Source organism: Monodon monoceros, unplaced genomic scaffold (assembly GCF_005190385.1).
Source record: "Monodon monoceros isolate NGI ecotype Baffin Bay Population unplaced genomic scaffold, NGI_Narwhal_1 Super_Scaffold_21, whole genome shotgun sequence".
NCBI lineage: Eukaryota > Metazoa > Chordata > Mammalia > Artiodactyla > Monodontidae > Monodon > Monodon monoceros.
In genome coordinates, this window is record NW_021703778.1 from 8,282,276 (window position 1) to 8,295,656 (window position 13,381).

At 42.8% G+C, this 13,381-nt stretch overlaps 2 protein-coding genes and 1 long non-coding RNA gene across 3 annotated transcripts in view; 1 reads left to right on the plus strand and 2 right to left on the minus strand.

Moving 5' to 3' along the window:
• Positions 1–13,381, plus strand: part of FRMD4A (FERM domain containing 4A) — a 353,094-nt gene that overhangs the window by 336,392 nt on the left and 3,321 nt on the right. The gene's annotated exons all lie outside the window — the stretch shown is intronic.
• On the minus strand, positions 932–1,743 carry LOC114904766. Its single transcript, XR_003796029.1, has 2 exons — positions 1,678–1,743; positions 932–1,339 (listed from the first exon to the last, which is right to left on the minus strand). It is a non-coding gene; the product is annotated as an uncharacterized LOC114904766 (long non-coding RNA).
• The window catches only part of PRPF18 (pre-mRNA processing factor 18), a 49,966-nt gene continuing 43,426 nt past the window's right edge, over positions 6,842–13,381 (minus strand). The window contains exon 10 of the mRNA XM_029239056.1: positions 6,842–8,204. Within this exon, the coding sequence (XP_029094889.1) occupies positions 8,124–8,204 (81 nt within the window). The 3' untranslated portion in view covers positions 6,842–8,123. The remainder of the gene's footprint in view (positions 8,205–13,381) is intronic.

Sequence of the window (13,381 nt, forward strand, 5' to 3'; positions counted from 1 at the left end):
AGATTTGGCAGCAACACAAGAGAACAAGAGCTAGATGCCTCTGTCCAACGGAGTGACAAGAACCTCCACCACAGGCCAGACCTCTGTCTGCTCTGAAGCCTGGCTGTCTCTGAACTGCCTTTAACGTCCGTTTGGTTCATGGCTTTTCTGCAGTTGAAATGACCTGGTGCCGATATCCAGAGCTCATTCCCGTGAACACTGTTACACTTACGTGTATCATACATAGTAGGACGTGGACGTGGCAGAGTCAGGTCTTGCTCCCGTTGGGGCAGACGGGACCTCAGGGCACCGGGACACACTTGCTACACGCCTCAATGGTTCTGAAAGCTGAGACATCTGAGTAACGTGTATATTGCTTAGGGACTGAATTCTGCAGAATATATGGAAACACAACTGCAGGAGCTTACCCAATACTGTCCTCACAGAACGTGAGGCCCAGAGGAAGGCAGCTGTGATGGTTAATTTTATGGGTCAACCTGACTGCGAGCCGGGTGCCCAGATGTCTGGTTAAACGTTACTCTGGGTGTATCTGTGAGGGTGTTTGTGGAGGAGATGAACATCTGAATCGGTGGACTAAGATTGCTCTCCAGTGTGGATGGGCCTCATCCAATCTGTCGAGGGCCTGAACAGAACAAGAGGTGGGGTAAGGGAGAAGCTGCTCTCTCTGCCTGACCGTGGAGCTGGAACGCTGGTCCTCTCCCTCCCTCAAAGTGGGACTTCCCATAGGCTCTCCTGGATCTCCAGCCTTTGGATTCAGACTGGAATTTACACCACTGGCTCTCCTGTTTGCAGACAGCAGATCATGGGACTTCTCAGCCTCCATAATCAAAGGAATCAATTCCATATATACAATTTCCTTGTAGGTCTGTTTCTCTGGAGAACCCTAATAATACAGTGGTTCAAGGTTTGAACAATGATGCCCACGATGCCATTAAAGAACTGACTCCACCATCTTTAGCATGGGTCTCCCACCATCAAGAATGCAGGATGGCTGCAAAGTACTGAAGCATCATGACCACTTTTTAGGAAAGAAGAGAGAAAGGGCAACATTTTTGTTAACTAAGTCTATACTAAGTCTCCTTTTTTTTTTTTCTTTTTTAGAAAAGCAACAGGTTTCCTGGAAGTCCCACCCAAAAGACTTCTATCCATATTTATTGGCAGAACCTGTCACAAAACCAACTCTAACTTTAAAGGGTCCCAGGAGAGCAAGTAGCTTTTACTGTGCTCACTGCAGCTCTGCACAAAGTAGGGCTCTGTTGGCAAAGGAGAGGAGAATGAAAACAGGGTAAGCAGCTGGCAGTGTCCACACCATACATATACGGCCCATAAACTTGCAGACCTAAAGAAGAAAAATACAAACCAAGTCTTAATGAAACAGTAATCTAATAAAACTATACAGTTTGACAAAAGTACAAAAACTCACACGACTTCCTCTTCTCTCAAATCCCACACTCAGGCATGCCACTACGAAAAGGTTAAGATTCACATGATTTTTTATAAAATCTATCTGGCAAAGATAGCTGACAAAGGTTATGCCTGAGCTAGTTACAAGATTATTTCCCCTATGCATAGAAAACCCTGCATAAAGGCAAGCCACAGCGTGGGAGTATTTGTAATATAAATATCTAACATAGGACTCATAGCCAGACTATATAAAGAACTATTGTATCTACGTACCACATCCTCTTTTTCCATTTGTCTGTCGATGGGCATTTAGGTTGCTTCCATGACCTGGCTATTGTAAATAGTGCTACAGTGAACACTGAGGTGCATGTGTCTTTTTGAATTATGGTTTTCTCAGGGTATATGCCCAGGAGTGGGATTGCTGGGTCATATGGTAGTTCTATTTTTAGTTTCTTAAGGAACCTCCATACTATTCTCCATTGTGGCTGTATCAATTTACACTCCCACCAACAGTGCAAGAGGGTTCCCTTTTCTCCACACCCTCTCCAGCATTCATTGTTTGTAGATTTTCTGATGATTCCCGTTCTAGCTGGTGTGAGGTGATACCTCACTGTAGTTTTGATTTGCATTTCTCTAATAATTAGCAATGTTGAGCATCCTTTCATGTGTTTGTTGGCCATCTGTATGTCTTCTTTGGAGAAATGTCTATTTAGGTCTTCTGCCCATTTTTTGCTTGGGTTGTTTTTTTGATATTGAGCTGCATGAGCTGCTTATATATATTTTGGAGATTAATCCTTTGTCAGTTGCTTCGTTTGCAAATATTTTCTCCCACTCTGAGGGTTGTCTTTGCGTCTTGTTTACGGTTTCCTTTGCTGTGCAAAAGCTTTTAAGTTTCATTAGGCCCCATTTGTTTACTTTTGTTTTTATTTCCATTACTCTAGGAGGTGGATCAAAAAAGATCTTGCTGTGATTTATGTCAAAGAGTTTTCTTCCTATGTTTTCCTCTAGGAGTTTTATAGTGTCCAGTCTAATACATTTTGAGTTTATTTTTGTGCGTGGTGTTACGGAATGTTCTAATTTCATTCTTTTACATGTAGCTGTCCAGTTTTCCCAACACCACTTACTGAAGAGACTGTCTTTTCTCCATTGTATATTCTTGCCTCCTTTGTCATAGATTAGTTGACCATAGGTGCGTGGGTTTATCTCTGGGCTTTCTATCCTGTTCCATTGATCTTTGTAGAGACGTGGATGGACCTAGAGACTGTCATACAGAGTGAAGTCAGACAGAAAGAGAAAAAAAAATATCATATATTAATACATATATGTGGAACCTAGAAAAATGGTACAGATGAACCGGTTTGCAGGGCAGAAATTGAGACACAGATGTAGAGAACAAACGTATGGACACCAAGGGGGGAAAGTGGCGGGGCAGGCCGGGGTGGTGGTGGTGGGATGAATTGGGAGATTGGGATTGACATGTATACACTAATATGTATAAAATAGATAATAAGAACCTGCTGTATAAAAAACAAAATAAAATTCAAAAAGAAAACAGGAGCTCCCCTGGTGGCGCAGTGGTTGAGAGTCCGCCTGCCGATGCAGGGGACATGGGTTCGTGCCCCGGTCCGGGAAGATCCCACATGCCGCGGAGCGGCTGGGCCTGTGAGCCATGGCCGCTGAGCCTGCGCTCCGCAACGGGAGAGGCCACAACAGTGAGAGGCCCGCGTACTGCAAAAAAAAAAAAAAAAAAAAAAACAAGCCAACTAACTCATTCAGGGAATGACTACTAATGGGTACCAGGTTTCTCTTTGGGGTGATGAAAATGTCCTGATGAAAATCAGGACCATGGCTCTGACTAGAATGAGGCGCAAAGAGATTTCTGGGGCATTAATAACATTATCTTTCCTGACTTGGAAGCTAGTTACTTTGGGAGATGTTCACTTTGAAAAAAGTTATGATACGGTACTCTTCTGATTTATGCACTTTTCTGCATATGTTAAATTTCAATTAAAAAAATTACAATAAAGGAAATGTAATCTAGCCCTGAGTCTCGGGAAATAATCTTCAAAGGGCTAAACAAGCCCTCAACGGGTAACTGATTAATACCTGACTCCTGCGCTCTCTGCCCCAACCTTACCTCCTGCTTTTAAACAACCTCTTACTTACTTTACAATATCTTATTTATTCTTGCTGTACACAATGTACAGCCAGCCCAAGGTTGTACCTATCTTTACTGCCAAATTTCTTACAGAAGGATTATATGAGGCTTGTCCTGGTGCTTCTTCTATGGACAAGTCTCCCCATTTGAAACCTAAGAATTTTTACTTCAAAAGTATTTAACATTTGAAGTGCTGGAGGTTTTATCACCTGCTAAATTTCACAGTAACCTTGAGAGCTAAGTGTTCTCTCTCTTTGTATTAAAACAATAAAAAAGAAGTAGAGTCCTGTTGCCCTGAATTTATCCACCAGGTCATTTCATTCCATAACTCTGATAACTCCTTTTAATCCGTGGTTTTCAAACTGCTGGTCACAACATATTAATGAGCTGTGAGCCACTTTAGAGGGTCACAACCAGCATGTTTTTTTTTTAAATAAGAAACACGACAGAAAAGAAAACATAAGAACGTACCGCACGTGGTATGGTCAGTGCTTCTGTTACATATGCATATACGCAAGGAATACTGGGTCTCCACACACTTTTTATTGTTGTCTGTGAGTTGTGGTCAAAACATTTCAAAGCTACAACTTTAATCCTCCCACTTCACAGGATGGCAGAATCTCAAAACCAGGCTCCGACGACAACACTCATGGTTTATGGTGTCTCCTAAGCCTCAGGGGAAGGGCAGTTGGAGAGCAAAGGTAATTTGGTTTCGGCAAGTTGTAAAATCTGGGCGTGCAGAGGGCAAGGAGAGCCGTCTACGCCAGTGACTGGACTGTGGTGGCAGGAAGCTCGGTGACTGCATGTGTGATCACCAACGACGCTCAGAAAGCAGCTCAAACCTTCTCAGCTGCCCTCCGTGGTCAAAGTAGTGTGTTCACCTTGAATGCTGTGAGAAGGCTGACGATTATTTCAAAGCTGGTGCTTAAGGACAGAGAGGAGAGACTAAACAAAAGGAAGTGGCCTAGTTAAACAGAGTAACCATTACCATCAACACAAGGATTAGTCTGGACAAGCTGCGTTAAGAGTTCGTGGAAAAATAAGTAAATAACCAATGCTTTCATAATAAACTGTTTTGGTAAATGTAAAAAACGTTTTTCCTAAATAAGCGTGGTTCCAGAATCTTGAATGGGCTCGGCTCACACCACAGCTGCCGCCGCCCACACTGCATTCCCCTAGTTGGACCACACCACCAGAACTTATTTTTAAATTTCAAAAGATTTTAAGGTTACTGTTAACCATTCCAGGACTACTGCGTAGTTAAAACTCAGCCAATCCAACTGCAGAGTGTGTGATGAAAACTAGTTGCCGTGATGGAGTTCCCACAGCGACCCTCCGGGGACTGGAGCTGGCTCCTGACTCTCGACAGCTGGCAACTCTTACATACACCTGCCATGAGAAGGTGCTTTCAGTTCAAGCCTCCCAGTGTGACTCCATACCATGAATTTCTATGGGACAGACATTCTTCCAGGGGCTCCACGCACGAGGGCGGGAGGAGGGAGGCATGACCCACCAAGTTACGCTGAGATATCTGCACAAAGGAAACGGCCGCAGCTCAACCCGAGCTCCCCTTTCACTGAATCTGCCCCACTTAGCTCTACTACCCTTCTAGGTCCAGAAGCACTAAGGGGGGTTATTGCAGGGCTGCAAAGGAGCCAGTGATAGGAATCCCCCAAGTTCAAAGCTACCAAACACTTTCTTTCATATAAAAAGACAATTGTATTTCTACAGTATTTACTGGTGTCAAATCCCGGGACAATCTAAAGGGCTAGACTGGGTCAGGAGACCACCAGAAGGAAACACTTAACGTTAAGAAGTCGCACTGCTATCAACCCGATTTTCTATTCCTCCAAGTTCTTCCTGAGAGTTCAGAGTCGCAGCGCACCCTAAATGCTGCTGCTAGTGGCAGCTGCCTTCCTTGCTCCGGTCTCTCGGGACTCCTCCTCCTTCCTACAGGACCAGGACCATCTCTTCTCTCTCCCCGCCGTGTGTCAACTGTCTCTGGCCTCAGCCTTCTTTTCCTAGTTTTCCCCAAAGGCTAGGATCACAGCCGTGACCTCCAGACTGCCGCAGCCCCGTGCTGCGGTGCTGAAAAATACTGCTCTGTCTTTGTAGTTGGCAAGAACACTCCTAAGAAAAGCAGTATTTACTTCTGACGGAAAACCAGTGTTTCACTAAATATGAATCCAGAAAGACACGACTCCTTTGGAAAGGAGTCTGAGCAGGTGTGAGGTAGAAAGGGAAAAATATACTTAGTTCAGGATTGTGACCGATTTTAAGACAGGCCTTTATTGTTTTAGAAATAGCTAAAAAATAGAAATATGCAGCATCTGGTGAACTAAAATTTTCATGATTTGGAGACTGCGAGAGGTCATTTTTTAACACACCCCCATGATATCTGCAATCCTCTGAAGATCTTTCACTTCGGGGAAACGGAAGACTTTTCCACAAGATCTACGTCTTTCAACCTAAGCCCAGAATGACCGACATTCACAGCACTGCAGAATACAGCACGACTCTTTTTTCCAACCGTCTATCCACACTGATGAGTTTTCGAAGATACTGGTGTCACATGACGCAGTTTCTTCTTCGTGGTGGAATATTAACTAACAGCAAACGGGAAGACAACACAAAATTAGCTGACTACCATGCTGACTGGGAATTAAAAAAGAAGGGACCTGGGGGAGTGTTCGTTCAACAATGTTTATAAACAAGTCCTATACAACAAGACTACGTAAGAGAAGTCTAGACTGTTGTCATATCTTATGAACGTGTCTCTTATTTGCTCTAGTAAGCTCTCTTCGGTTGTAATTTAATAAGAAAAAACGGTTTCTAAAGTAGGCAAGGAACCCTGATTCAATTTAGGACAGCAGGCCTCAGCCACCATCGCACACATGACCAGCGGACACGATCAGTCAGGCACAGCCACAGACCCCACAAGTGGCCAGAACCGGCTTTCGAGGCTTCCCAAGAGGGGCCAGGAGAAGTGACTGTGAGCCCACCTGCACCCGCGCAGCTGACTCCAGCCCCACCACATTCTCGATCCTTCTAAACTCAGAACTGGCTCAAAGTGTGAGCAGCTATAGAGCCTGGACACAGTAAATGCTAAACAGATGCTCCTACGAGCACTGCCGACGCTGCTAGCATGCTGCTGCCACCAACACTGTTCTCGTCACGTGAGCCCACAATGACCCTGACGGCAGGTTGGGGAAAGCTACTTTGTCTTCACTCTAACAACAAGGACACGACTGCTATTTACTGAGCTCTTACTTGCCAGGCAGCATGCTAAGCGTTTTCTTTTACGTAAATACAACAGTGATGCCATGAGGTATGTACAAGTATCACCACCTTTGCAGATAAGGAAGCTGAGGCTTAGAGGGCTGAAGTGACTTGCTCACGGTCGTACATACATACTCACACCCTTACGTGCACAGGTGGGGAGCTGCAACATGAGGTGAGTTAGTTCTGACTTTGGAGCCCCACTCCTACCTCTAGCCGGCAGTGCCAATCCACCTGCTCAGGCAACTTTCTATTTCCCCACCTGCCTCTATCCATTGAGTCCTCTCAACCTCTGAAGTGCAGTGATTCATCACAATTATCTGGGGGTGACACTGTGCAAGATTCAAAAGAAGTCCTCGTTTGTGCAAAATCAGACCCAGGACCTACTGTCTCGGGCAGCGGCCAAGAGTCCGGGCAACTTCCTCTTCTGCTGGGCGGGATGGAGCTGGGACAGCTGTCCACCACCGGTCTCGGGAGGATGACGCTCACAGGCAGTCCTATTCTAGGAAGAACCAGCGGCAGCAAAACATCCCCGTTCTTGGCTTGACAATCCATTTCCCCACCTTGAACCTTGATGCACTGGGGTTACTGAATTTGAACTTCTGTTGGTTCAAATCTTTGTGTTCCAAACTTTGTGTTCCAAACTTCTATTTCCTGTTAATTGTATCTGTCCCGAGAGATGACCAATACTAAAATTTACACAATTTAAAAGATAAAAGCAAGCTTTGAAATGCAAGAAAAATAACACGTAACAGTAGTAATATTTACATTCAAATCTATTGCAAGATGGCAAAAGTTCAGCAACATTTAAGGACTATCAAGTTTCATTAAATGGTTCCATGTTTTTGTTGAAAAATATAAAAATATTTTTCTATAAACACTTCATAAGAGGCAACGTGAAAATTACCATATTTTACAGAAATAATTAAGTCCGTCCTCAAATGTTCCTTTTTAATCCTCTAACTGCAACTTTCAGGTCTAGAGGGAAAAAGTTATTTTAAACCCTGTCCTGTGACTGTTGTCTACACATTTAAATTATGGGGAAAAGTCTTTAGAACTTAATTTTTCGACTATTTAAAATAAAAGCAAGACACAAAAATCACTTGGCAGTCAGATGGGACATGAGAGCCAACACAGTTCTTAAAACCAAGAGTTGCATTAGGCAGAACTCAGAGACCAGAAATTCCTTTTTCTTCCTCCCTCGTGCTGTTGGCAATTCCGCAAGTCCACGCCAGGCTTCCTTATTAAGTTTCTTGTGATATTCACGGGCTGCACACAGATCTCACAGTGCATTGTACTCCACACATTTCGATGGATCTGTAGGAAAGTGCTTCTGGCAAATGGTCATTAACCTCTTCAATCCCTAAGAAAATAAAAATAAATAATGGTTGGTTATGATATGGTTAAACTATTCTCGATCGCCCTCCTCTGTACTCACTCCAGTTTACCAACGTCCCCGCTAAAATGCAGCAGTCCCCTGCAACACCACTCAGATGTACACTGAGAGAAAGATTTAATCGTGTGCACTCAGAGAAAGGTACAAGATGGTCATAGCTTGTTCACAAAAACAGTAACATCAAAAGTACCAGAAACAACCCAAATGTCCATCACAGGAGAATATGTGAATAAGCTTTAGTATGCTCACAAATGGAACATACTACATCAGTAAAAAAAGAATTACCTAGAGCTACAATTTAGCCTTTCTCCACCAGGTTCCAATAGAGAATTAAGCCCTGCTGGCTAGCCTAAAGCACCCATTATATGTAATGAGACAGCTCCTCTCCGATGTACCCTAAAAGGGTGCTACATGTGTCCCATCCTTGGAAGAAGTGAGAAAACAGGCACTCAAATCATCTTCTGTGTTCTACGGTCCAGTTGAGAAACTCTGGTTGAAAACAATGGATATACATGAATCTTAGAACATTAAATGTAAAAAGCAAGTGGCAAGGGGCTTCCCTGGTGGTGCAGTGGTTAAGAATCCGCCTGTCAATGCAGGGGACACGGGTTCAAGCCCTGGTCCAGGAAGATCCCACATGCCGCGGAGCAACTAAGCCCATGCACAACTACTGAACCTGCGCTCTAGAGCCCGCGAGCCACAACTACTGAAGCCCGTGCACGTAGAGCCTGTGCTCTGCAACAAGAGAAGCCACCGCAGTGAGAAGCCCGTGCACTGCCAACGAAGAGCTGCCCCCGCTCGCAGCAACCAGAGAAAGCCCACGGGCAGCAACGAAGACCCAACGCAGCCAAAAAAAAAAAGCAAGTGGCAAAATGCTATATACAGTATTATACCATTTAAAACTTTTTTTATTATATATAATTTTTACAGGTTACTTTCCATTTACAGTTATTACAAAATATTGGCTGTCTTCCCCGTGTTGTACAGTGCATCCCTGAGCCTGTCTTACACCCAACAGTTTGTACCTCCCCCTCCCCTATATTACCTTTCTCCCCCCGCCTCCCAACTGGTAACCACTGGTTTGTTCCCTGTGTCTGTGAGTCTGCTTCTTTTTGTTATGTTCACTAGTCTGCTGCATCTTTTAGGCTCCACATGTCAGTGACATCACTGTCTCCCTCTGACTTGTTTCACTTGGGCATAACGCCCACAAAGTCTGTCCCTGCGGCTGCAAAGGGCAAAGTTTCACTCTTCATGGCTGAGCAGTACTCCACTGTGTGTATGGACCACCTCTTCTATCCATTCGTCTGTTGATGGACACTTAGGCTGTTTCCATGTCTTGGCTACTGTAAATAGTTCTGCTATGATCATTAGGGTACATGTATCTTTTTAAATTAGTGTTTTGGGGTTTTTCTGGATATATACTCAGGAGCAGAATTGCAGGGTCATATGGTAGTTCTGTTTTTAGTTTTTTAAGACACCTCCTTAATGCTCTCCACAGAGGCTGCACCAATTCACATTCCCACCAACAGTGTACAACAGTTCCCTTTTCTCCTCATCCCTGCCAGCATGTTATTTGTAGACTTTTTAATGATGGCCATTCTGACAGGTGTGAGGTGGTATCTCATTGTTGTTTTGATTTGCATTTCCCTGATGATTAGCAACATTGAGCATATTTTCATGTGCTTGTTGGCCATCTGCATTTCCTCTTTGGAAAAATGCCAATTCAGTTCTTCTGCCCTTTTTTTTTTTTTGTGGTATGCAGGCCTCTCACTGTTGTGGCCTCTCCCGTTGTGGAGCACAGGCTCCAGACGTGCAGGCTCAGCGGCCATGGCTCACGGGCCCAGCCGCTCCGCGGCATGTGGGATCTTCCCGGACCGGGGCACGAACCTGTGTCCCCTGCATCGGCAGGCGGACTCTCAACCACTGCACCACCAGGGAAACCCTGCCCATTTTTAAAGTGGGCTATCTGTCGAGCTGTAATGGGCTGTTTATATACGTTGGGTATGAATCCTTTATTAGTCATATCATTTGCAAATATTCTCTCTCATTCAGTAGGTTGTCTTTTAGTTTTGACAATGGTTTCCTTTACTCTACAAAAGCTTATAAGTTTAATTAGATCCCATTTGTTTATTTCTGTTTTGTTTCCATTACTCTAAGACAGATTCAAAAAATATTGCTTCAATTTATGTCAAAGAGTGTTTTGCCTGTTTTCCGCTAGGAGTTTTACAGTATTTGGTCTTACGCTTAGGTCTTTAATCCATTTTGAATTTAAGTTTTGTGTATGGTGTTAGAGAATGTTCTAATTTCATTCTTTCACATGTAGCTGTTCAGTTTTCCCAGCACCACTTATTGAAGAGACTGTCTTTTCTGCACTGTATATTCTTGCTTCCTTTGTCGTCAATTAATTGACCATAAGCCATGGGTTTATTTCTGGGTTTTCTATCCTGTTCCATTGATCTATGTGTCTGTTTTTGTGCCAGTATCATAATGTTCTGATGAAAGTCAGGGAGCATAATTCCTCCAGCTCTGTTCTTCCTTCTCAAGATCATTTTGGCCATCTGGGGTCTTTTGTGTTTCATACAGATTTTTAAATTAGTTGTTCTAGTTCCGTGAAAAATGCCATTGGTATTTTGATAGGGATTGCATTGAATCTGTAGATTGCCTTGGGTAGTACGGTCATTTTAACAATATTGATTCTTCTACTATTATACCATTTTAATACAACTCAAAAACAACTTAAAAATAATATATTGCTAAGAAATACACACATAACATGGCGGAATTATTTTTGAAAAAGCAAGGAAATGACAAATTGTGGATAATGGTTACTTCTGGGGTACAGGAGGAAAATACAGATTCTATGATCTTCAGAAAGTTCTAGTTCTTAAGCTGGGATTAAGGCCTTTACACATTTATCTTATTCTTTGCCTCATAACTTACATATCACATGTGTTCTTTTTTACGTACCAAATGTTACACAATAAAAAAATCGTACTATAATCATAAAAAATAGCACAAGCATGACCTGGCCAGTTCTGCAGAATGCAGTCTTAGTACTACTACACCGCCTTTGTTCTGTACCTTTGGCATCTGTTACCATGGCCTTCGGTTCTTTTTAGACAAATGCAATACACAAATTCCCATGATGTCACAAATTTCAGGTGCTTTCTATCTCTTCTACAATTTGGCCAGTTCTCATCCAGTCTATAACTTCATAGTGATATTTTTAACTGATGATAAGAACTGTCACAATTAAGAAAGATTCAATCAGTCCCTTTCAACTCATCCTTCAGTCTGTGATCTTTTAAAATCTTTCGTGGGCATTTTATTTTCAGTTATTCTTAGCTTTCTCATCCACCAGCAAGCAAACATGCCTCTAAGTCATTATCCAAATTCACAAACAGGCCAGGGACAAGGGCAGAAACCTGCGATGTGCCACTATAGATCTCTCCAGAACAATTCTGCAAGTTTTACAACTAGCATTGAATCCTATTTACTCTTTTATCTACCAGCCTACAAATGTCCTTGTTTACAAGGAGACACTTTGTCAGATGTCTTACTGAAATCTAGACATCTATAGCAATATTGATAAGTTATTAGAAACGACAACCAATAACAGCAGCACTTTAATGATCTCCAAAGCAATTTTTGGCACAAATTATTTTAAGGTTTCTCACCTTGCATTCACAAAAACTGAAACGACCCAGTTCCTAACACAGTAAGAACAATGAAATGCCATCAGAGGCCAAAGGTTGACTATGTTCAGGTCTATATTAGATATGAAAAAATATATAGCACACTACCTGGTACTTAACTAGTATTCCCCCCAAATTCATTTTCTTTCCTAAAAATGATACAATGAAATATCATGTGCTCTTAAAAGAAGAAAGAGTTTCATGACCCAGTGGGAAAAGCAGAGTATGTTGCTGGAATTATACAATCTAGTAACAGAAAAGTGCATCTAGAAGTCCGAGCAGGAAGGGTAAACCCCCTCAAAATACATACTAATGTTAACAGGTAGCGAAAACATCACCAAAGATCTAGAACTCTTACTCTGTAATTACCTTCACATTCAAACAACACTTAAGCTAAGTAAAATCACCAAAATCAAAACAAAACAATGAGGTAAAAAGCCTGCCAAATCTCTTTGGTCCCATAGTAAGCAGATAACACAAATATAAATTACTTCTACGAAGTGAGCTATAATCTAAGAGACTCAACATCAGAGAAACATGATTTTCAAACATTTCACGTCAAGTCCTTTGTGGGTTCAAAGACTGTCCATATTATGCTATTTAAGGAGTGGGAGTGTGGAGGGAGGTTATCCTTCAGCTGGTCTCCACGAAGGAAGACTTTCGCCGGCAAGGGCAAGTGCGAAGGAAGCCCGGGAGCCTGCTGTGCTCCTCGTTCTGCTGGCGCTGTTGCTGCTCGCTGCGCCTAATCGGGTGTTGCTTTAGGACAAAGACCCTTCCCTCTCACAGTCCAGCTTCTCCTGCTGTGAATTCTAATCCTGTGGCTGCAGAACTGGAGCTGTAGCCATGGAAATGTATGTCATATCATTAAAAGGATCCTGAGTCTCCTGAAGGAAGAGGTGAGAAGAGAGGCAAAGCTAGGAAAGGGAACAGTCCAATGAAAGACTAAACAGCTTTAATCTGCAGCAAAACACAGCAAGAATTATTATGAGCCAATGAAAGGCAAACAGATGCTAAGACGCTGGGGGTCATTTTCCTTACACTGTAGGAATTAGAATTTTAGGTGTTTGTGCCTTATTGAAGATATCTATGATGCTTATTTACACTCACTGAACAGATTCTATGCTTAAAAAATGAATATTAAGAGTACCCTGTCTGAAATCTTAGCTGTCAAACAGTTGTGAAACTCAACAGTCTCCATCATAAACACTTACCATGGAACGTTACAGTAAATTTTTGCCGTAAGGACTGACGGCACCCAGCACAGAGTTGTGAAGGGGCATGGCCTGATGGTAACATGTGAGTATTTTCCAAGTGGAGACAGATCTTTTCAGTTATGGGCCCCTCAGGATTTTAGTCTCAAACTGCCTGGGGATGCTTTAACCAGTAAGACAAGGAGCTGCTTAGCTTAGCCTACTGCAAATAGCTTTTTAAAAACAAGTAGTATTTTTA